The sequence below is a fragment of the Tripterygium wilfordii genome, chromosome 1 (assembly GCF_013401445.1).
Source record: "Tripterygium wilfordii isolate XIE 37 chromosome 1, ASM1340144v1, whole genome shotgun sequence".
In the NCBI taxonomy this organism is placed as follows: Eukaryota; Viridiplantae; Streptophyta; class Magnoliopsida; order Celastrales; family Celastraceae; genus Tripterygium; species Tripterygium wilfordii.
The window spans coordinates 127,280-151,781 of record NC_052232.1 but is presented as its reverse complement, the minus strand read 5'-3'; the positions used below and the strand labels follow the sequence as shown (position 1 = coordinate 151,781).

General features: G+C 36.6%; 1 protein-coding gene across 3 annotated transcripts in view; it reads right to left on the bottom strand.

Moving 5' to 3' along the window:
- Nucleotides 1-51: 51 nt before the first annotated feature.
- Nucleotides 52-24,502, bottom strand: part of LOC119999314 — a 41,239-nt gene continuing 16,788 nt past the window's right edge. For 2 of the 3 annotated variants that reach the window (XM_038846818.1, XM_038846829.1), the window contains 36 exons: nucleotides 24,338-24,469; nucleotides 24,124-24,237; nucleotides 23,749-23,933; nucleotides 21,961-22,069; nucleotides 21,744-21,887; nucleotides 19,917-20,192; nucleotides 19,160-19,819; nucleotides 18,363-18,578; nucleotides 17,404-17,507; nucleotides 16,080-16,375; nucleotides 15,803-15,887; nucleotides 14,930-15,628; nucleotides 14,503-14,821; nucleotides 14,145-14,303; nucleotides 13,884-14,047; nucleotides 13,592-13,772; nucleotides 13,225-13,491; nucleotides 12,927-13,133; nucleotides 12,132-12,189; nucleotides 11,330-11,460; nucleotides 10,260-11,222; nucleotides 10,099-10,175; nucleotides 8,955-9,408; nucleotides 8,564-8,650; nucleotides 8,141-8,296; nucleotides 7,845-8,029; nucleotides 7,149-7,685; nucleotides 5,630-5,804; nucleotides 5,237-5,379; nucleotides 5,019-5,145; nucleotides 4,198-4,419; nucleotides 2,923-3,279; nucleotides 1,551-1,709; nucleotides 1,154-1,441; nucleotides 637-800; nucleotides 52-291 (listed from right to left, as the gene is read on the bottom strand). In XM_038846818.1, coding sequence (XP_038702746.1) covers nucleotides 645-800; nucleotides 1,154-1,441; nucleotides 1,551-1,709; nucleotides 2,923-3,279; nucleotides 4,198-4,419; nucleotides 5,019-5,145; nucleotides 5,237-5,379; nucleotides 5,630-5,804; nucleotides 7,149-7,685; nucleotides 7,845-8,029; nucleotides 8,141-8,296; nucleotides 8,564-8,650; nucleotides 8,955-9,408; nucleotides 10,099-10,175; nucleotides 10,260-11,222; nucleotides 11,330-11,460; nucleotides 12,132-12,189; nucleotides 12,927-13,133; nucleotides 13,225-13,491; nucleotides 13,592-13,772; nucleotides 13,884-14,047; nucleotides 14,145-14,303; nucleotides 14,503-14,821; nucleotides 14,930-15,628; nucleotides 15,803-15,887; nucleotides 16,080-16,375; nucleotides 17,404-17,507; nucleotides 18,363-18,578; nucleotides 19,160-19,819; nucleotides 19,917-20,192; nucleotides 21,744-21,887; nucleotides 21,961-22,069; nucleotides 23,749-23,933; nucleotides 24,124-24,237; nucleotides 24,338-24,469 — 8,592 coding nt within the window. In that variant the 3' untranslated portion in view covers nucleotides 52-291; nucleotides 637-644. The remainder of the gene's footprint in view (nucleotides 292-636; nucleotides 801-1,153; nucleotides 1,442-1,550; nucleotides 1,710-2,922; nucleotides 3,280-4,197; nucleotides 4,420-5,018; nucleotides 5,146-5,236; nucleotides 5,380-5,629; nucleotides 5,805-7,148; nucleotides 7,686-7,844; nucleotides 8,030-8,140; nucleotides 8,297-8,563; nucleotides 8,651-8,954; nucleotides 9,409-10,098; nucleotides 10,176-10,259; nucleotides 11,223-11,329; nucleotides 11,461-12,131; nucleotides 12,190-12,926; nucleotides 13,134-13,224; nucleotides 13,492-13,591; nucleotides 13,773-13,883; nucleotides 14,048-14,144; nucleotides 14,304-14,502; nucleotides 14,822-14,929; nucleotides 15,629-15,802; nucleotides 15,888-16,079; nucleotides 16,376-17,403; nucleotides 17,508-18,362; nucleotides 18,579-19,159; nucleotides 19,820-19,916; nucleotides 20,193-21,743; nucleotides 21,888-21,960; nucleotides 22,070-23,748; nucleotides 23,934-24,123; nucleotides 24,238-24,337; nucleotides 24,470-24,502) is intronic. The other variant, XM_038846824.1, reaches the window with a different exon arrangement.

The following is a 24,502-nucleotide window of genomic DNA, read 5'->3' as shown; positions in this document are numbered from 1 at the left end:
CTTCAGCCCTTGTAAATTTGTATTAATTCAAGTATTAGTGGCACTGTAAACTGATGCATCACCATCAATTATAAATTTATAACCTTTCTATACCACGGCTCGTCAAAATGGCTGCTGCTTCAGCTAAACTGTTGCAGCTTCTGTTAGCTATTACATACGCAAGGAATGCTGTACACGCATTTACATAGTGAGAATTTTGTCCGCTCACTTCCAGATACTATCCGTAACTGTAGAGTATTTTCTTTACAGTTCATATACCAGTTTGTAATTGCAACCGTACAAGCTTCATATCTGCAAATATATCAAAAATCAAATGAGGGCAACTTTCACACATAAATATGATTTAAATCGAATCAATTTTGCCCCCAATCAACCTATCTTAATTAAGCACGGGGAATCAATAAGGCAATGCATTCAGGACAAAAGCGAAATCCGTTGCATTCAAGACATGATTGATATATATATAGACACACACACACAAGTGCATTATCCGCAACAGAAACCAAACCCTATGCTGTGATTAACATAAACTATTAAACATCTTTTAAAAGATTTACCTGAAGTTCCAAGAATAATTATAGATAAGGAAAAACACTTCTTGTGATGGTAACAAAATAAAGAAGGCAACTGTCATACCTATTGAATCAAGTTGTGCTACTGCCAAATGTTGAACTTAGAGCGACTGGTGCAGGAACCTGTGGAGGAGTCCAGGTGCAAATATCTTCTTTTGAAGCAAATTCATCACTGGCACCATCAGCTATTGGTGAATATGGTTTTGTTGCTTGCTTTTTTGGCGTTTCCTGATAGAAAATTGCAGAATCAGTTTGTCTCCACTCAAAAACCTCTATTCTTTACAGGGATAGGCCACAATATGCAAGTCACAAGTTCAATTGAAAACAATGAGAGCTACCCAGATGCCAACTCAAGGGATTACCGAAACACGAATAAAGCTGTAAAACTTAAATACAAGGGGCGATAGTTCCTGGTTTTTGTATTTCACGTCATTTTCAAAATTTAGAAATCATAGGCATGCCCATCTAAGCCTTCCCAAGTCTTGCTAAAAAGAAAAGACTGAAGTTTGGCAAAGCATCACATACTTTTTGTACTGAAGTGGATATAAAAAGAGTACATAAAGATGTGACACAAAACTTACCATGGATAGATTCGGTCCATATGTGTTCATTGCCCGGTCAATGGATGAGTAAACCTCGAGAGCCTGATGGGATTCAGGGCTACATTTTAAAATACGAACTTGCTCCTTCATTTCCGTTGGCCTAGTCCTTAAATAAAGAATAAGTCGTGAAGGAGGGGATTTTGGAATATCTTTCTTTCCATGAGTCAATTCCATTGTAACCAAGTTATTCCACAGCACATCCCACAATACAGAACAAGGATCCCTCGCAGGACTGAACTTCCTCTGTGCAATGATATTGTTGGGTTGCTGAAAAAAACATAGAAAGATATTCAGTCTTCGCCTACTGGGCGGTGAAGAATGGACATTATGCTACCAACAGGACACAACACACTACTAGCAAGCTAACTCAGCTTACCTGCAACAATATGATTCTTCGATGAGTGACGACCAGGATTTTTCCCTTTGGCAGCATAAAGTGATCTTCATAAGCATCTGATAGGGCAAATTTCCCCCTTACTTTAAATAGATCAACCTGACCAAAAAATGAGCCTGACTCTGCCAGCTGCAATATAACCTTCATGATGAAACAATGAAGAAGGAATCAGATTGTTGGTGAAGTTTATCAGCAAATTTGAAACTTTAAAAGTACAAAACATGCAAAGCACAGACATGGCAGCGAGTGAACAAACAAATGCCATCACAGAACAGGTTATAGCATCAATTATGGCTTTGATATGTTGTTGACTACATTAGTGGCAAGACATCGACATAACAAATCTTTTGTGGCCTATATATATATATATGTAAATTATGTTCTTTTTATTATTTATTATCAGCATGAGAGGAGATTCAAACCGGAGAGCTTGCCCTTGGTTCAAGTCCTAAGGAGTAAGCTACAACTAGGCCAACAACTCCTTCGTTGGCCTTTAGATATTATACTCCATGTTGGAGTTGGGTTTCCTTTAGGTTATAGTTTCCTATATGTAATAATTTCTTATATGTAACAGTTTTCTAGTTTCCTTTTATATCTTAAGTGATAGGCTATATATGTATTGGTAAACCTAAAGTTTGATGACTGAGTGAATAAAACACTCTCTCTCTTCTCTAATACACCTCTCTCTGCCACTGATATTGTGCGTCTACCTGTTTTTGATTTCAACTCTCCAGAATATCAAACCATTTAGCAATTAATAAGGACATGCTAGAAAGAATTTATGCTCGTTAAAGAAAAAAAGAGAATGAAAAAAAAAGGAATACAAAGTTCTAACTGATTAAGGATTCATGAAGGAAAGACTAAGACTGAGATTAAGGCTTGTTGTATATGGCTATCCAACTTGGGCCATTCTAAATAAGACGGGATGGACCATTCAAATTTCAGCAGCACTCAAGTCAATTGGTCATGATTTCATGAAGCTTCAAATACATTTGAGGAAAAAGTATTGAGCATGAAACTAAAGACAAATAAAACAATAAGCAACTCATGACTCACTGGGACTTCTGTCATATTGTAGCACTATATTCCAACAGAAAGTTGCATCTGACCGGGATTAAATATAAGTCATATTTGTTACCACTATCTATGGAACCAAAATACCACGTCTGCATTTCAGGTGGTAAAATCAAATTTTGATGCATCGCACATGCTTTAAATGAAAACCTTCAACAGTGGATAATCTAAAAAGTCAAGCAACTCACTCTATCAATGTAGAGGAGTTACATTAAGTTCATTGACAAGTAACCTCTCCCATGAGTTACACACATACAAAGACAAAGTGGCAAGCACATACCTGTCCTTGTGCCTTATACTCATCATATGGTCGGAGCAAATTGTCACCACTAATCACTCGGGGCAGTCTCTTACGTAGAAGCTGCTCATCTGAAGCAATAGCAGATGCTATCTTCATTCTCAGGGCATTGGCACCTTCAGTAGTTTTTGACAAAAAATCTAAAGCCCCACTAACAGGTTGTGCTGCTACACCAATTATTCCTTTTCCAAAACCCTGAACAAAACCCTCGACTCCAGAGGACTTTGCACCTTCAAGAGGCTTAGTCAATATGCCAGTGACTCCTCTAAATAGTCCTTTCGCAAAAGCTCCACCCCCCTCTCTGATAACATCACCCAAGTCCTCTACACCCTTGTTCTCCTGCCAAAAATAGCAAGCTAATGAGGAAGTGAACAAATATTCAAATTATAGCTAACATGCATGAGTCTTTAACATGAAAGAGAGCGGCTCAAACAAAGTACTATGCAAAAACATGTGGAGTAAAGAAATACTACCTACTAGAGGGAAAAAACAATACTATCTAAATTCTAGAGAAAAATCAGAGTATGATGCACTGTCTAGACAAAACAGAAAATTGGATATGGATAATATCACCAAATTCAATGGTAACCAGGAAAAGCTGACAGAATAAAGAAAAGAGAGTTAGATGACAGGCCATAAAACAATTCATCAGGTATGCATCTTGATGTGAGGTAAGTGGCAGTCACGTGTGTGACAGCAGCATTACCAACATGATGACAGGTATGCTAGTGAAAATAAATTTGTTATGAATGAAAAAGAGAATACTAGCCAGATTACTCCGTGAAATGAACAAAAGAAAAGTACATCATATCTTGGAAAGCCATATGTTGGTCAAAATTTCCTTGAAAACAGTTTTCCAAATTTCCATGAGAAACCATAAAACAGACAACTAATGGTGTCTTCGAGGTTGATCCATATTCTTTCAGGACCACACGTTTCACGACAGGCTTAATTTCAACATCCCTACAAGGCTACAAATACATGACTAATTTAAAAATAGTAACACTAGATAACTTTATATAACTAATAAGTCATCAAGAAGGAATCAGCTCATCATCTTACAAGAGCAGTCCTATTTGTATACCCCACATTCATTGACTACAACATTCTGTATAACTTTCATAATAGAGAATCACAACAGAAGACATCTAGGAGTTCAATATTTGACGCTTATGATCCAGAGTATAAGATCTTGGCCATGTTCAATGGGTCATATATGGAAAGAAAATATAAAATAATATTAATATTGTAGCAAACCTTTCTTTGTCGACTTTGAATGAACTTTTTGTCCATTGACAAGGCAGCTACTCCTTTACTCATATGACCAAGTGCACTGCTTGCATTACCCAATATATCAACACCAGAAAGCAATTGAAGAGGTTGGCCAAGAAGATCCTTTTTCATGTTTGAAACAGCATTACTAATCATAGTACTCTGCCTCATGCACACATTCTCATGAAATCTTTGATTTATCCTAACCTGATTATCATTGACAACACCAATTTTTCATTAAATAGTGCAAAATGCATGGAAAGTTTAAGTAAAAGTTTTAAGAACTCGAAGAAAGCACAGAACAAAGGGATATATCAAGGGTCACTTTGCTCATTAATCTTTATTTCCGATCAGAAAAATAGAGCAAAACCAATTGGCCTTGGAAATCAGTTCTCTAACATACATTTTAGAAACTAAGTGGTAAGCTAAGTGGATAGCAACAGCAATTCAAATGTTAATATTCCTTCCGTCCAAATAACACAGTTTTAGTATCTAGACATACAAAATTATGTCCTCTACAAAACATACAGAATCTTTCAAGTATTACACCTAAAAAATGAAAGAGAAGAGTTGGATTTCATGAGCAATAGGCTAATTTGATGACTAATGTGTTCTGAAATGTTAAAATTCCCCTAAAAAACTTTTAAACACATAGAAACAAATTCTTTTTCACCAGTGAGTGATATGTCCTAAATTTTTATTAGTTAACAAAAAGGGTATTTGCGCACAGCAAAGAAAAGGTGATATTTAGTTTTATGTAGTGAATCTTTAATCTCAGGATCATAAGGAGCAGCTGTGATGCTTACAGGCATATTTTCAGTGTTGCCCAAGGCAGTCATCAAGGAAGACCAAAAGCCAAGTACCCCTCTTGGCCGTTGACTAGGTGACATAGCCATTGTAACTTTGAACCGAATTTCTGATATGTTAAGCACACTGTAATGCAAGGCAAATATAAGATAACATCTAAAGAAATACAGAGAAAAATTATAATTTCAGAGCTGGTTGAAGACAGATTCTTGCATACCCAATTTGAATTATTGGATCAACTGAAACAGCAGTTGTTTGAGAATCATACAATCTATTGAGGTTGACTTGCTGGATCATCTCATGAAGGCGCCAAATAATGGGTTCATGAATATTAATTAGGAAAGCAGAATTATCAGGCCCCTAATTGAAAACCAAAAAAAAGGAATCAACATAAAAATAAGATAGTTACATGAACTTACAACATAAAAAATGTAAACAACCCCCGTGCACAAGGCTCCCGCAGTGGCGGGGTCGAGGACAAGGACATGGACGGGAACAGGCAGGATGTACACAAACTTTACCCCCACATATTATGTGGGGAGGCTGTTTCCAGGATTTTAACCTGTTTATGAACTGACAACATAAATAGTTAAAACTTTAAAATACTCACACTCAAGCCAATATATGGATAAACACGAAGATCTAATGACCCATCTGATTGCAATGTCACAGAAAATTTCAAGATATAATCATGATTCTCAACTCTCTGTGGCCGGAATAGAACTGGCATTGGAGTTAATGGCAACTGGTTGTCCACTTGTAATCCATGCATTCTTAATTTGAACCTGTAATAAACAGATGTGCAGAAGTTGTAATTCAGCAATTCAGCTAACAAGCTCGGAAACAAAAAAATAGCAAGCACTTGCAGCCGGTCCCAACCCCGGATGAAGGAGGAGGGTTGCGGTAGGTTGGCAGCCAGCGTAAAACTTTGCCAAACACATGAACATGAGTCTAAATGAGGTGATGATATAGTTAATAGGATTAAAAACGGGTGGAATAAGTGGAAGAGTGCATCCGGGGTGTTATGCGACCGGAGAATTCCCTTAAAGTTGAAGGGAAAATTCTATAGGTCAGCTATTCGCCCTGCAATGATGTATGGTTCCGAGTGTTGGGCTATCAAGAGACAACATATCTAAAAAATGCATGTAGCAGAAATGCGAATGCTTCGTTGGAAATGATAGGATAAGAAATGATATTATTAGATCTAAGGTAGGAGTAGCATCTATTGAAGATAGGTTACGAGAAAATCGGTTAAGATGGTATGGACATGTCCAACGTAGAGATATCGGTGCGACAGTGAGGAGGAATGAGAGAATTTTTATAGAAGAGAGTAGGCGGCAACGAGGTAGACCTAAAAAGACATGGCTTGAAGTTATAAGAAATGATATGAATTTAATAGGAATGGATGAATGTATGATCCATGAAAGAAATGAATGGAGAAAACAAATACATGTGGTGGATTTCCAATGATGTTCTCATAGACTTGTGTAGCCGACCCCAATCTTTTGGGATAAAGGCTCGGATGATGATGATGATGATGATGAATTCAGTATCCAAGGGAACTTCGTCCCTCTAACAGGCCTTTTATAGATGCCTATGCAGGTTGTCTCCTGAAAGTAGATTTGTACTAAGTTTAATGCTTGCAAACCAGCTGCACTCCAAGGAAAATCAAATGGTGAGACTACAAAAAACCTGACTTCAAGATGGAAAGATGTAAACCACCCTAGCACATAAACGACACTGGTTGTCCATGAAAAATTGAAAATTGAATTGAACCTCCGAGTTAACCACTGATTATAAGGATCTAACAACCAGAACGAGAACCATACCATGATTTCCTACAGAACCATACTGTTCAAAAGGTGGCCAGTATCTAGCCTCATCTTCAAAATATTGCTCCATTGAAGATATAAATCAATACCAAAAAGATTTTCACGAAGAGAGAAGATTTTCATGAAGAGATAACTGAAGACTTTTCCAGGAGAACCACACAACCAAATAAGAATGCCAAAACTAAGACTCCCTAACGATTAGATCATTATGTAGACCGCCCAAAGATTTTAAATGTAAATGGCTTTAAGGACCACAAATTTTTTTCACAACAATAAATAATGGAAAGCAAATAATACCTACTGAACCCAGAGCCCAAGCCAGAGGAATAAGCGAGAAGGATATTCTGCACTGATAGGTATAATATCTCCTCAGGTGTATGGTCTATAACGGATAATCCAAGTTCAGCAAGCTCAACAATAACATGAAATTCACTATCTGTGGCCGAGAGTGATTGTTGTTCAGAAGCAATCCTGGTAAGCTGTGATGGTGCAGATTGAATTCTCTTAGTCAAGGATTGTGCAGGATCATTTTCTGGCATCCAGTCGCTTATTTTAACAACATTTGTTTTCTCTTCCTTAAAAATCGTAACCCGTAGAGCCTTAGCAGGCCCTCCAGCCATGTGGACAGGTTGGTGATCACAAATCTCATCGATATTGTATTTCTCAGATTTCAATGGGTCAGCTCCATCCACAAGGAGTTCCAGAACATGTTGTCTACTGAGATCATCCCATAAAAAGGAACCTGCTGAGTTAGGAAGAAGAAAGCACCAAACATCACTGCCACCATCCACTTGCCGGAAGCGAATGGGCAAAAACATGGAACGATTTTCAATCCTGTTGGTAGCATGTTAGGTACGATTAGGGACGGAAGAACTAGTTTAATATAGTCAACAAGAATTTACTAAAGTAAATTCTTGAAGTAAATATTTATGAACCCTGCCAAACACAGTAAAAAACATATGAAAGGTTCTGAACTATTGTAGTCAATGTAACCTGTAGGGACTTGACAATGAGTTGGGTCGGAAAATAACTTCATAGCGTGAGCTCTTCGTTCCACTTCTTACTTCAACTCGTAACTTAAGTTCATTGCTTCCTTTATTGTCCTTCAAAGAAATGCGCATCACACCTTCATTGCTTACACTAAATGGTGTACTCCAGTTGTATCCATCAACGCGCAACTGAAACAGAGAGAACACACAAAAAATTCCACCACTAAGTCAAAGTATACACACTAGCCATACATAAATGGAAACATATTCCAGTGATTATAACTTTGCTGTAACACAGACCTTCATGAGCTCAACTTTAGCAGAAGACTGCCATCCAAAGAGTTTTGGAGGTTCAGCAGGATGAATCCATTCCATCAACTGAGAATCACACTGCTGGAGGCAGATATTGCATGCAGCCCGATTCATAAACAACGTATGTGGCTGAAAATGAACAACCTGAATGGCAGCCATAAGATAGAAGTTAATAGTGAACAAGGTTGTCAACGAGACAAGGACTTCTGCATGTGCAAATTCCAGCTGCATATGAATTTAATGAAACCGCTTAATCATAAATATTCTTTAATGTCCAACAAACAAACAAAAATCACACATGGTCTCTATAATGTTAATCGATGATGGAAATAAGTGAATTCCAGCAAAATTCACAATACTGTCATAACTCATGGGAATATGATCACAACATGACAAGATAAGAAATTGAACCTTTGTCCTGTCAGAAGTCATATTCAACAACGCTGAAAGTTTGTAGTAAGACCCATCTGAACTGAATGCCTTTACATCAACCCGTTCCTGAAGAGAATTTTAAATCAGAATCATAACTCAAGAAACAAACTAGAAGAATTGTGATTCTTTTTAAATGAAAAGGCAATGTGATTCTTTTCTAATGAAAAAGTAGTGTGATTTGAAACAAAATCATTATTTCCACCCATGCGCCCTATAGAAACAAAGTAGTGTGATTTGAAACAAAATCATTATTTCCACCCATGCGCCCTATAGAAGAAGAAAAAAAATGAAGAAAGAAAACGAAAGCATTACGAGAATAAGACAAAATGTCTAAAGAAAAAACAAATCACGGAACATCATCCTGAATCACCTTCTTTTCGAGCTCCAGAAGAGATATTCCAGGGCTGAAATTTTCAGAATGCCGAATAGCAACAGCTATACCCACACGCGAGGAGGGAAATGCTGTTTTTTGAGATGGAAACAGGACCACACCACTGCGACCTGCAGACTCTTGAGGAGAAAGCATACATGGCATTGGACTGGTGTCCTCTATCACTTCAAGCACCTGTAGGTTTCTCCTTGGCACAGACTGTCTCCTATCCATCGAGTTTGTAGGATTTTTGAAAGCAGTTTTAGCAGACTTAACTGCTCTTGATAGTGAAATAGAATCTGTATCTGTGATCTCAGACGGTTCAATTTCCACCACTCTGTATGCCAATGGCAGATACGAATCATTCATGATCCAATACGAAACAAAAAACCTTATTGTTTTGGGTGCAGCGACGGTCCCTCCCATATCTCGTTCAATGCTCACTCGCAATCTCCTGTTAAGACGACGATATTGGCGACCATGGATACCATAAACCAGATACATCATTAAGCATAAAGAAATTCCGAAAAGGAGGATTAATATGCAATAAAATTCTAGTTAATAAAATAAATTTTGCATACATGCCACCACAATCATACAGCCAAAAAAACAAAGAGAAGGAAATAGACAGTGTTCAACAACTTAAAAACCTTTCCAGATGGCAAAATAAATTTCGCACATGATATGACTACTGAAACAAAAAGTCATGAGTATAAATCCAACCACACGGAATATGATCCAATCATGGAAAACATCAGAAAATGTAAATTTATTTTTTTTGAATGTGAGAAAATGTAAATTTATAATCAACTGTAAGCTACCAAATGGTCATTGTTACATGAATTCCCAATTCCAAATAGCATCGAAATCAAAAGTAAAATGAATCAATTAGAAAAATATACATAGCTGCAAGCCTGCAACATTATGCAAATTAGAGCACATAAAAATAAAAAATAAAACCCAAATTAAGTACAGTAGCTAAATTGCAAGAGCCTCAATTTCTCCTTGTGGTATCTTACTGCCTTTACTATACGTTTTTGTTTTCTTTCTTTCTGGTCTGGAAGTAGAGAGAAATCACACTAGAAAAATAAGCAGCCTTACAACAAAACAAATAAATTAGTTAACAAAAAAAGGAACCACAAACCTTTTACTTTGCTGGTGGACCATCCAAAATGATGAGTCGTGGGTATTAGATGACAGATCCAAAATAAGGACAGGATCCTGTCAATGAAAAATAATGCTTCTCAAATCTAATATTAACAAAGAAGATTAGGTTATAATGAAGTCAGGCATATAAATTATTACCTTCTCCAGAACCCACCCTCCTTGACAGAACAGTGTTAGATATATAGGTCTGCGGACATCTATTAAATATATATGTACACTCTTGCGTGAAGAAATTACACCATGCTGTCGTTCAATGCATTTCCCTTCATTTGTTTTCTCCCAGATTGTGAACTCTGCTTGACAAGGAAGTCGATTTTCCAACTTCAGAGGAGAGTTAACAGATATTGTCCAATCATACACAGGAGAATTCAGTTCAGTATGAAGAACTGAGGCATCAGCACTAACACTAAGCCAAAATAGTTTACTTCCAACACTAGGAGAACAACAAAAAAGAACATCCTTCTTCTCAAGCTGATTCATCTTGAAAGTCAAGTCAAGAATTTTGTTCCCCTGCTTAAAAGTATTTTGCCTGGTTAACAATTCTTGATCCGAGAGGGGCTGCTCCTTCCCAAATGCATCACCACAACCAACATACACTGCATGACCCCACAAATAGGAGGATTGAGACTGATCAACAAAAGGGCGAATTTGTAAACACTGATCAGAGTCCTTGGATGCACATCTCCAGGGTAAAACAACAGAAGCTCCAGGGCATATGCCAGTGAAATCACTGTTCTTATGATTCATTCCTTGCATCAAAGAAATATGACATATGGAAATGTCAAATTTCATATCTGAATCATTCACTACTGTTGCAAGCCCCCTGAATATCGCATGCTTCCTCCCATTTTTCATGACAACTTCCATGGCAATATAATCATTCTGTAATGACTTTGGGACCACTGACAATGGAAGCAATGAACGAACACTCTCCCATTTACCATCTTGGCTAAGCCCAACCCAGAACCCAATATCTCTATCGTGAACACTTTCACTAACTGTATCTCTTTGGAAGTTTGCAATCATGTTACGCTCAAAGTACGATGTAGAAACTAATAGGCTTCCAGAGTTGGGCACATCTTCAACACCGTCATGTTGAATCTATAAACAAGACAATGAAGTAGCCATTAAATACGGTAATCACAAAACAAAGTGTCAAAGTAATTGGCTCATTGCAACAAAATTGATGACATAATGAAAGGGCTCACCTTTCTTTTCAGTGGATACGATACTAGATTCTGAGTATCAGATGGCTGGTGCAGCATTCTTGCAGAAGCAACCTTTTTAAGCATATGTGAACCATGTCCAACAGGAAAAGATAGTGCACCAACCACCTCACCTGTACATTAACCCCAATCTTTTAGAAACTGGTAAACATTTTTCACAACCGCATTTCCCTCCAAAATGACAATTGTAACTAGTATAAATTCTTAAAGTAAGAGAAATATGGAACAGGAAAACATTTTAGACAATACACACACGTGACAATCCACTCATTACATAAAAAGCTATTAAAAAGCATACAAAAAAAAAGACTTCGCAAAATACTGAAAATAGCATATCTTAAACACAGAAACTAAAGAAAATGCATGCTTCATGTATAATACTATAATTTAGTCAAAAAGTTCCAATAAGGAGCAAAAGCGAATTGTCACCTGTTGATAGTCTAACAAGATTTAATATCCGTGGTACATGGATGGACTTTATAAGACATGGGTGCAGACAATTTAGTTGAGTGTTGCTTACATACGGTGGCCACCGAATAGTTTTAACTAAGGATTCATGCTCTCAAAATATTGATTCCATAGTTGCAGTATTTGTTAGCTGAGGATTAAGTTATTAGTGATCTGCCTTTTGACATATAAAACGGTTTACTTCCCAACTTTAGATAAGCATACGATTAGCAAACCCAGAAGTATAAGCATGGTGCAAGAATCTAATTAACCCACATTGATGCGACTTCATGTAAAAAATATTTATGACAGAGCTTGGCACAAGAATGACACCTACCCTTTCCAGCTTTTGCTGAAAGATTTGTAACCTCCACTTCTAACTTAGCCAGTCCCTGCTATTATATAAAAATAATAATTAACTCAGCCAACTTCATCACAATTACAGAAAGCTTCAATTTCAATAACAGTAAATACATCACCATGAACAAATAAATGAAAATCTATTAAAAAGTTGAAGAAAATATGGATTACGGAAACAAGACAGACAAAGAAAATAACATGGAGAACAAAAGTTGAAAGATGCAAAATGAACATGTTTAAAAAATCTATTAAAAAACAAATGAAAAAGTCAACATCTAATAATTATAAAGAAATACAAACAGAAAAAACAAAGAAACTCTTACACATGAGTGCTCCACACATTCCACAATAAGAGGAACCTCATTTTACATCCTAATTTTTAATCCTGAGCATGGAAAACTTACAACCTCTCTAAAGGAATAATGGGCAAGGGTTGGCCTAGTGGTCGCATGCTTCTTATATAACTTGCACAATGTGCAAGGTCCAACCCACCCACCAACAACCTTCAAAAAATTATTAATAATCCAGAAACCCTCAAGGAATAAAGCAACTGAACAAGTAAGGAACAAAAAAACCCGAACTTAATCACAGGATGATTGCGGCAAAATAACAAACGTGGATCTGTAGATTAAGAGGATAATACAAGAATGAGTCTCAATAAGATTGAATGGACTGAGATTTCACCAACTACCTATTATATGTGTTGTATCTTCTATGAAGAGAATATAAACAAAGAAGCACGATAAAGCTATTAATACAATTATATATATACCTTTCGAGGAACTTCAAAGATGAAAAGTTCATTCCACTTTGCAATGCCTTCATTAAGGTCACCGGTTTTTGAAATTGAAGGCCTAACACATTTCGTCCGTGCACTCTGAGGGAAAAGTTTTTGCTGATCTACGCCCTGGCTATCAAATACAAGGCGCAGAGCACAGAAGAAACTATGGCTATTACCATCATCAATAATAGGCAAAACCTGCAAAGATAGAATTTGTAATTTCTTCAGAAGATGGTACAACTAGAATAACGCAAGGATGTACTAAATAAGATTCAGCTACAATCACAACCTTGGCTTCAACTATCTGCACAACGATGTAACACCGTGCCTCCCTGGATTCATCTGCAACATTTAATCTGTCTGCAAATCTAGGAGGAGGGATCCACATTGATGCACTGTCACCATTGTGAAGCTGGTCCAAAGAATCCGAGTTCTCTTCCACTCTTTTCAAATATATATCACATCCAAGTCTATTTTCTATTATGATGGTCTGAAAATCATCTTCGTCCAATGCAGAAAATGTTGGATCCTCGCCTTGTCCATGATAGCCACCTCCCTGCAAAATAGCAAGCCGCTAAGACATTTGAGAGGGTTCTGCAAGTATTGCAAATAAACTAACAAGCCAAAATACAAATAATGTTCAGAACTCCTTTGACCTCATATAATTTCGCTGCTTTCTGTTCAATTTCTAGCTGTCTTCTCCATGAAAGTATGGTCTCTACAAAAGTTTCAAGACTTGCAGCGCTGACATTAATGTTAAGGACACTGGTAGCAGCAATACGGACTCTCTTTCCAAGTCTTGATGGTTGATGTACACTAGTTTCATAAGTTTCGAACCTGGAAAACCAAAATAAAATGGAAAAAAAAAAAAAAAAAAACAGCCTGATGAATTTGATGAAACTGATATACAATAACAGATGCATACATAAACATAACCAATAACATTACTTGAATATTCCATCAAATGGCTCTATTAGTGGCTCCCATGCTTCTAGCTGTGTGTTGAATGTGGATGCTGCAATAGAGGAAACCAGTACTGCATTCATTGCTTCAAGACGCCCATGTGTTGCAAGCTTGATGTTGGTGATTGTTGTGTCAAATAGTGGGGTCATCTGAACGGACCAGATTTTGCATATTAAAAATAAAGTAAAAAATATACGACTATCATGATTGGGTTTTAGGGTATCGTATCTTCTATGGAATACACACCATTCCACATAAGTTGTCCACAACAGTAAGAGAGAAGCATCTTAGCTTCATCTCAGCAGTTATGTTTTCTCGAGTCTTTGGCTTCACAGAATCACCAATGGTGTATGCCAGACGACTTGAAGGTTTATTAAGATCAGCTCGTGCCAGGAAAGTGCAGGCCTATAAGAACATACGATAGTGATTGAGGTTATTATTTCTCCCACCCAACAAAATTGTCAACAGGTTTCTATTACATTTTTAAGAAGAAAACTAGAGATATTATATATAAAGTAATCCACATATATATACCAGAAATTATGCAAATAAATTTGCTAATCATCATGAACATTTTAAGAAAAGGCTGAGAAGTCTTTTTAACCTGATTTTCAACTTTCCAAATGCTCCAGCACTGGGATGTTTTTGAGCTAGAAGATCGTGAAATGGGAGCATCATGAACGCTAGACTGGTTAACAAGATCCATCCTTGGACAGCAAAACAAATCTAGACGTGGTGCATCATCTGTTCTAGAGACTACACATCCAAGAGAAGCATAACCAGGGGGTGCAATTGGAAACCAGAAAAATACTTCGTCACAACCCTTCCCTGTAATTTGTGCAACTTTAGTGAACTGCACAGGCTTTGCGGATATTTCCAGATCATCAGCCTTGAAGATTATGCCCAAAGCAGGTGGTTCTAAGCTGGAAACCATATAGAATAGTTAAAAATTAAGAACTATAATAAATTTTGATAAGATTAACAAATATTTACTATCATGAACCAAACGTATGACAGTAAAGAAGTCTAACCCTTCTATTATGCAATCTCCTAGTACAGCATAGCCAGGACGTGTAATAGGTCGCCAAATTGAAACAGGTCTCCGCAGGTCGCCACCCTTGTCCCACCAGATTCTCTCAAAGTTGGGAGTTGACATATAACAAGTAGTTGATTTAGAAATTGATCTAAGAATATCCCACCCAGATGAACCTGCAGTCTGGTTACCTGTTTGCTGACTTCCATCATCATAGTTAGGTAAATCTGAAGAGAATTCTTTAGAAGAGGAATTGTGTCGGATTGAGTTCCAGAGAAGAAGATGACTAAGGTCACAACTAGTGCCTTTGGGAGGAGATTCAGTCATAGGATGAGCAAAAAATGATCCAATGACATTGTCTAGCCTCCAAACACTAAATCCAGACCTATACAGAGAACTTGAAGGGGAACTAAATATGCATTCTGAATAGGTTGTCGATGATACTAGATCAGCACGTAGACAGTAAACAATATGATTTGGTGGAGGTTGGCTTCCTACATTTGCAACACAGCCGAGTGCAGTATATCCTGGTGGAGCAACAGGCATCCAAATAGAACAATCGGTATCAGAATGGTCTTCTCTTCCTTTATGTCCTTGAATACTACTGAATAAGCCAATGAGATTGAAACCAGTAGGCTTTCGCACACGCCCATATGTATTGCTCACAGCCATTACTGCCTGTGAAGGAGGAATTGGCCTGGGACAAATTACAGCAAACCAAAATTAAGAGAAATAACATCATACAAGCCATCAAATAGAATATACAAAAAAGAAAAGGCAAGGTTTAGGCCAATGTTTGTAATCTGGTATCCACTGTCACTCCATCAAAAAGGATAAAAAGATCATCGTTTCAAAACCTACATGAGTTTACCTTGATGTCACACAATCTCCCAGTATAACATAATTTGATGGAGCTTGGGGCCTCCAAAATGTGAGGTGGTTGCCAGATCCGTTTTCTGCAAGATACTCAGAGCAAACATTGTTCAAATAACACAAATAAGATAGATATTTCTCAGACAACCACCCACCGACAAATGAGAATTATACATAACACAGTCAATAGTTGTTAAAGAAAACTAGGTAATAATGGCATAAAAAGCATTCATAAGTATAAATTATAATATAAGTCAAGTTGGGGTAGATATAACCTTTCGGGGAAACCCAAAGTCGATCAAAATTCGTACAAAGAGAAACTGGAATGGCATTTCCAAATCGTAAAGCTGCATCTGCCTGATTCAACAGGTTCAGCAAAAGAGAAATGGAAGCCAGGGAAAGATGGATGTACACATTGGTTGATAGAAAAGAGAGATTTGTTTTCTCCTTGACAGAAGTATATCCTCCAGAGAGATCCACTGGATCAAGAATGATAAGACCAGAACCCGCTTCCACATTAAGATCCTTCAACACGGCTCGAATCCAGGTATCATTTCCTTTTGACGCAAACCTACTCAGAAAAAGATTACACAATTCAATTTGGATATTAATTTCTGGACACATACAAGTTGGCTCCCTATAGTTGGATCTTAAATTGGGTTCTCTTCTTCAATTCATCATATTGACATTTAAGTGTCAACAACAGGCTAATATTGTCCGTATCGTTCAGCAAACAAAATAATGAAACTAATAATAAATACATGTGGAAGAGCTGACAATTGACATGAGGGGAAAAAAAAAAACCATTTTCTTTTCTAATGTGGAACTTCTCCAAGGAAATCTGGAAATGCCACATTGGACCCATGGGAAACCCAAATACTACCAATTATCTAGAAACACCTAATATCTGCTAACGCAAGGTGCACTAGATTGGATTCCAATTATAGTATCACGTGCATATACTCTTAACTGTTTGGAAAATTCTAAAAATTAGTATTTGGTTGGGCATTGTAAAACATACTTCTCCAAAAGCAAAGTAGCAAACAAAAGTAAAAAAACATGCTAAGCAAGATTTTTTTCCTTTCAAAGGAAGGTTTTTCTACATTCACCTTTTCTTTTCTTTTTTTTGATAATCTAAATCTTTTAGCATGTACCCCATTTTTCTTCTCACCCAGTTACTAGTCAAGCTTTCAAAATTTTGCAGAAGAAACTAAGAACTTTAACCTTCATCATTGATCTAGTAAATTCATGTGTCTTACAATGCCCCTGCTAATTTTTAAGCAACTGCAATTGGAAAAGGTTCTTAAGTGAAACTGTGAAACATTTAGATATAAACCTTTCGGCAGTATCGTTACTCTTTGATGCCCACATGACAGATCGATGTGACAGAGAGGAGTTACGTGATACAAAGAATATACATGAGCAAAAGAACAAATAATATACAATGCATACAATGGCAATGTACATGCACAAATTTCACATACAACTTCCTTTGCTAAGTAATTGGTACCTCATTAATACCCAGAAACCAAAGCAACAAGAGCACTACGAGAGATTACAAGAAAATTGCACAAAAAAAAAAAAACTTCCCATGCTTACATGAAGCTTAGATCCATTTTTGCACGCAAAAGCTTTTCACCATAAGAGAAGTTGTCCAGAGAAGTTTTCGTACTGTCATAGAAGGTGAAATCTGGAGAAACAACCTAAAACAAGAGACAGAATGGATAATTATAAGCTCATAAGAAGATCAACAAAATGAAAGATCAGAAAAGAGTACTAGCTAAAAATGAAAGGGCATAAGTACTTGTTTAAATCATAACTGAGAACATGATACCTCAGAGGAAAAATATAGGGACCACTATTTAAGTGCATCCAAAGCAATTGAATCTCCATATCCTACTACCACCAATAAAATGGGACCAAAACTAGAGAGAGAAACTTTTTTGGTAAGGATAGAGATAATAAACTTTAGTATATGGGGTATATTAATAAGACTTATAAACAACATTCTGTCAGAAATCAGCACACCCTCATGCAGATTCATTTCATTCTAGCAATGGCTTCACCCAAAAAAAAATACTAAGAATCGAGCCCAAAAATTTGGTTACAATAAAAAATTAGAGAATCTTAGATAAATAAAAACACAGGACCATGTTTAGAATATGTCGTGTCTCTACAAAATACGACAGGGACATATGTAAATAGAAAAGTAATAAATGAAAATGCAGGAGCGATCTCAGTAGTTTCTGCTGAGCAAGTCTCCAGTGGGATGCAAAGTGGCAAAAGAGTTGACCGCATCAAAACGACAAAACATTTATCCAGCCCAGAAATATAGAAAATAAACAAATAATTTTTTTCTCTAAATCACACGTACATCAATTTATGTCTATATTATACAGTTCACTAGCAGGGATTTGAAAGTTAAGAAAAAAAGGCCTGTAAGGGAAGAAGAAAGGTTAAAGATTAAAAATAACATTACTGAGACAATCTGCATGATGAAACAAAAAGGGACTTCCAGGATATATTGATTGGTCAAACTTAACACCAAGATTGCATACCTGTGCTTCAAAAGTAAAACTTTGCATGAAATTTGAATCACTTTGAGGATCTGAAGTATTGAAAGTTTCTGTTGATTCAGGCATGTAGTCTTGAATATTATTGTCACAATTAGATGGGGAATAGTCAAGCAACGAAATGTCAACACCGTCTTCCGCAGAAACTGAGTAGCTGCTATCATTACTCAAGTACACATATTTCCGTAAAAGGGATCCATTCTGATAAATGAAAAACAATCAACCAAAAAAAAAACTAGGATCAGCATGCTTAGAGTGATAAAGAAAATGCAGATGAAACAGCAGAAACTGCAACAAACTAGAGCTTCCCTAAATGTACAAGGAACGGCAAGTTCTGCTTGTGATTTTCTCTTTTTTAATCCATATAATCTGATTTTACTTATAAATATCTTCAGCATAGGGGAGGAAAAAAAAATAGATGGTGCCAAATGCTTTCCATTCAAGTTATAAAACAAGTGAAATTCCTCATCAAGAAATTCCTCTGAATAACTATTTTGGAGTAGCCGAAAAAATGTCATCCTTCCCCACTGGCACAGCCCTGCCCTATTGTGGATAAGTAAAACAAAGGAGTACTCGAACCTTCCAAAGTCAAGCAAACAGATCGAAATGCATATTAAATTCTTTTTTGTACAGATTTTATCACATTCAGTAAATCTGATTTATTTAGAGTATATCCTTTGCATTGTTAAAGGATAAAATAAATCGCCTTATCAAAATGCGAGATAGGATACTACCTAGTACGAAATTTTGAACTTAACCATGAATGGAGGAAGCTGACGTACCTCAATTTTGACATTAACAAACCGAAGCCTCTTCCCACGTCCAATAAAAATAATTGCAGCAGATTCCTTCACAATGCTTTCTTTGCTTAAACAGAGAACCTTTCCACAACCATCGTAGACATAGTCATCAATTCCCACAGCATCTGCTACTAACTGTCTATTTGGAGATAAGTGCACCACATCTTCAGTTTGCTTGTAGACAGGTTCAGAGAGTACTATACTGTTGTTTCTACTTATAGGATCATTCTTGGGATCCATTGACTCTTCCCTGCCAGTAATTGCTCGCAGAGCTGGAACAAAAAAGTCACCAACAGCAAGAAGGAAATCAGGCACAACAAGGACCCGAGGATGTTGAACCCGAAGCACACAAGACCTTGAAGACACTCGCCATCGGTAATCCATCAAGAACATTGTTGGAGTTGGAACATCCATATCAAGCACAACCTCCATATTTTTTCTCCTAAAGCTGCCGTCGCTTATGGAAGATGGAACTTTTCCACCAGACACTTGCCTGGAAGCATCAGTTGATGAACCTAGCATCAGGCGCATTTCATTTTTAGTATCAGGGCGACTGTCCATAATAGAAAATCTAGGAATGGTCACATAAAGATCTGTTTCGGATAATGAAGTCATCCTATACGATACCCAGAGACCTTCCAGCTGTAAAAGCAAAAAAAAAAGAAGCAAGGTGATCGCACATATTAAAGTATTCAGAAAAAACAAAACAACATATATAATTCATGGGTAAAGTACTCACAGCAATATAAGCTAAGGGCTGCTCCTCATGAATGCTATTACACAACTCTAGCAGCGCGTAGTCGACCTCAACAGCAACTATTGTAACAGTACGTGATAGTAGGTTTTGGCTATTAATGTTGACCTTATCCACAAGTAGCCGCATTGTATCATTTGAGCCAGATTTGCTGCCACGAAAACTAGGAGGAAGCCTTGGCTCTTCAGATAAGTTCATGGATATACAATTTAGAATAACATCGTATTCTTTGTCAGACATCACACCATGCAAGTATCCAAGCTGCTCAAAATAGATTGACATAGGGATCAATACTCCAAATGGATAAGGAACTTAAACTACCAAACAGATAAAAGCATATGAATAAATTACATAAGATTTCAATTATTCATTTATCAAACTGCCCACATATTTACACTACACCTTCAGAATTTAAGGGGCATGCAAGCAATTGTCCTATCATAGACAACCAACTTTCATCGAAAACTAAACCTCCACTATTTCCTAAAAGAAAAAAATGTTCAATTATCATTTTCTAAAGAAAGGCTCAAGGTTCGATCCTCCCCCCCACTAAAAAATTTACAAACATGACCCATGACTTATAAAAAAAAGGTGGTAGGATGGGATTCATAGATTTTTTAAATTTCTTACATATGTGTGCCGCCAATACTCTGGTATACGATAACTCAATGTTAATTTGTGTAGGCACGTATATCTCATTTCATTATCCATTTGCAATCAATGAAAATGCCGTCTAAGATAAGTTAAACCAGATATCAAAGCCTACATAATTATCACCGCCAAATATTTTGTGCAATTAAGAGCAGGCTCATCAAATGGGATCTGACTGTTCATCACCTTGAGTTATTAAATTACATCATGCTGTTTTAGAAAACAAAAGGATTAAACTGGCTTTTCTAAAAGCTTTTAGCACCAGTGGGACAAAATATTTCAAACCTTATCTAAATCCGGATGAGGCATTAAAGAACAATGGAAAACACCAAACTGAGACTCATCAATATAAGAATTTTGCAATAATGTCTAAATCAAAACAAAACAAGGGTAGAATAATCATTCCCAATAAGGAAAGCAATATATGTCACCAAAACCATCTAACTAGAAATTAACATCATCAAAGGGATATTACTTGATACTACAGACAATACAAAAAGCACCCAAGCATAACAAAATGACTAATGGTGCAACCCTTACAACAGGAAAGAAAGCATGGTAAAGAAAATATATCAACATATAATAAAACAAAACGAAGTCAAACTCATTAGAATTGGTACCCAGCAACATAAGTTGATAAATTCATACATTCATCAAAGCTCATGACAGAACCCAGACAAGAAATATTGATATCTAGCAATAAATCAATCTCAGGGTGGCATCAATATATATTGAGCTCAAAAAGTTAACAGAGATTTGCAGAAAGTCTCTCAAACATTAATGCTGACAACAGATGCAGCAACATCAGAATACATCTCATCAACAATATACCAAATAGTTTAAATGGTTATCTACAAAAGAATGAAGGACCAATATAAAGATAAATAGACATGAGCTTAGTCAAAAAAAGCTCTAACAGGAGCAAAAGACCTACAAGCACATACAAGGATCTCTCCAGTAAGCAAGAGCCTGCATAGTATCAGAGGAAATAGAGATTTATGCATCTGGCAGTAAAATATATTAAGTTGAACATCACTCCTGACCAATCTTTCCATGTATGGGCAATATGGGCCACTAGGAATTCTTTTAATAAAAAACACAGAATTTGATAAAAATAACTAAAATAACAGTTAAAACTTCCACACAAAAAAAGAGATGTACCTTTATTTCCAGGGCCAGCGTTGGGACTTTCCTAAAAATATCCCTCAAACTGCGGCGCACATATACATCAAGGTCTTTTCCTTTCCGTATCATTGGTTTACCAATAGCACCATCAATACCAACTGACATATTGATTCCCATAATCTACAATTTTAAGTCGATGTTAATTAATCAGTAATTCAATTTTGGATGGTCTCAACAATTACAGGTTAGCTACCTCGGCATGAAGAACATCAACATGGACGGCTGAAGGATCTTTCTCCGGGCACCCATGCCAACTGAATTCATTTGTCACCTGGAGCTGGCCTAAATCAAGCTGTATGAAACTGTGACAAAAAAAAAATCTTCCTCTTGATACACAAACTTTGACATATACAAGTGCAAAGAGATCAATTCCTTAAGCCATCAGACGCAAACTTTAACATATTAGAAACCAAAGAGGTCAACAGCTTAAAGAATAACATGCGAACCTTAAAAAAAGTCGACAAGACAAACAATTAAACCAGTCAAATAAAATGACTTAAAAAAAAGGTTGAGGTATGGTTATACTCGTGAAGCGGGTAAAGTAATGGTATAAAGCAAAAAGGAAACCAAATCAAGGAGTTCTTGGCCAAGTGGTAGCCACTCCTTAGAACTTCAAAGAGATTGAAGCTTTAAATCTTCCACACAATAAGAAAAACTAATAATAATATCAATATCATTCCCCAAAAAATAAAATAAAAGGGAAACCAAAGGAAGATGCTGCTGAAATAATATTCCCATAAAATGATGCGAAACTTAAAGGGATAGATCCAAATTCAAACTGAGAACTTGCAGCTTGTCCTAAAGTTGCACTATTCTTGTCTCAATTACATTCCATTTTCTATCTCACATGTGGGTAGGCAGCATATGAAACCTCATTGTGTTCCTCTCTTTCTCGCTCAAAATATTTCCATGAGTCTCTGTAACAAGAATATAGCTCACATGGTGGATGGTCACAACATAAGACAAAATTGGTTCTCTACAATACTTTGCTTCTAAATTTAGTTGCAATAACTTCTTCCTAAACCCAAAACTTGAGGATAATAAGATTAATTCCACAATATTTAAGGCAACCATGAATATCGTCTTTGCCCATACGGATAGGTAATATGGTACTTCTCCTGAATTTGTCAAGAATTTTATTTGTATTCATAAAGTGGCTGGATCGTCATAGTATCACATTCCCTCCCATGCATTCCACACTTAATAAGATCTCGTCATGTCCTAAGCATTCTCTCGACTTTTCAGGCTATCTTACAAGTGTGCGACTAATTTCTTCAGTGGTACGGAGGCAAAGGGTGGACAATGCATTTCTAATAGATAACGGTATAAAAACTCAATATAAGAGTTTCACTTATCCACTTATTTCTTTGATTGAATTATTGGCAAAAGCGAGATTTTGTAATGTATTAGGAACACCCCCCCCCCCTCTCTCATTGTCATCAAAATTTCCTCAACTTTGACCATCCTTACAAGTGTTACATATCTACAAAACCCTATCCTGAAAAAGAACGCTAGATTCTTGCAAGTTCCGTCTATGATATCCATTAAGCAACTCACCCTATAGCGCATCCATCTCTCATATATATCCATGTGCATAGCTAACACTTTTTGTCTGTATCACTGAATGAAATCAATAACACTAGAAAAGGAAAGCAAGGGCTATTATAACAAAGATTTAGACCCCAATCCATGTAAGAGAATCTCCATTTCACTAGTCTTTGCCAAAGAACTGCTGTTACATCCAAATCTTTAAGAGATGAATTTTGATGACAGTCAATATTGCTAGTTAACAAATATGCATGTTGTTTATCCAATCAACCTGTTTAACGTAACAATGAGAAAACTTTAATTTTTTTGTAAATATTAGAGAAGCATAAGGACAACTTGACATTATGAAGTATAAGTTCCAGCAACAACATTCAATAACAATTCCTACTTTTCGTGATGAATAAGATGAGAAGTTATTTGCAAATCAACATACTCTTTGCTCACTGAATTCCTGGGAACAATGATTATTGGAGTATCAAGTGACAGGTCCAGCTTCAATGCAGCAGCTCCATCAATCTCAGATTTTTGGATCAACCACTCAAAACCACCAACTCTATCAACAAGTTTGATTGCTTCTTCTGTATGTGGTGTTGCAAGCTCCATGAAATATGCAGTTACCTACAAAAGCATAGCCAAATAGAATTTCTCATAAATCAAAGCAACTAAACAGATTGAAGAATCCATATAAGAGATGCATAAGATGAGTATTATAATACACGAATCACCAATTATAGCTTGTTACAAGCAGACAAAGGTTAAAATCATGCCCATGCCTAACTTAAAGAGCAACAACTCGTCTCCAACATACCTCCTGAACAAACCTATAAAGGAAAACTATGCGAACAGCTGAAAGTCGGCCACTGAGGCTGTAGTCATATCCTTCATAATCATCATCTTCAGCACTATACGAATGAAAATTGAACTGGAAAAAAAAAATCTATCAAGAACTAAGTAAAGGAAATTAAAAAATGCATGTAAGGTGTTTAAAGCATCAGAGACTCACAGAAGTAACAGTTGCCTACCTTGATGAGTGAATCAACTCCTGGGTTACGTATGTCACAAAGCCAACTCCAAAAATGATCGGTCCCACTTGACATATCACGAAGCCTGAGATTTCCCAATGTGCCCTCAATGGAAAGAGAACTTGGATGGACCTAAAACGCAAATAATAATAGTATAATATTCAC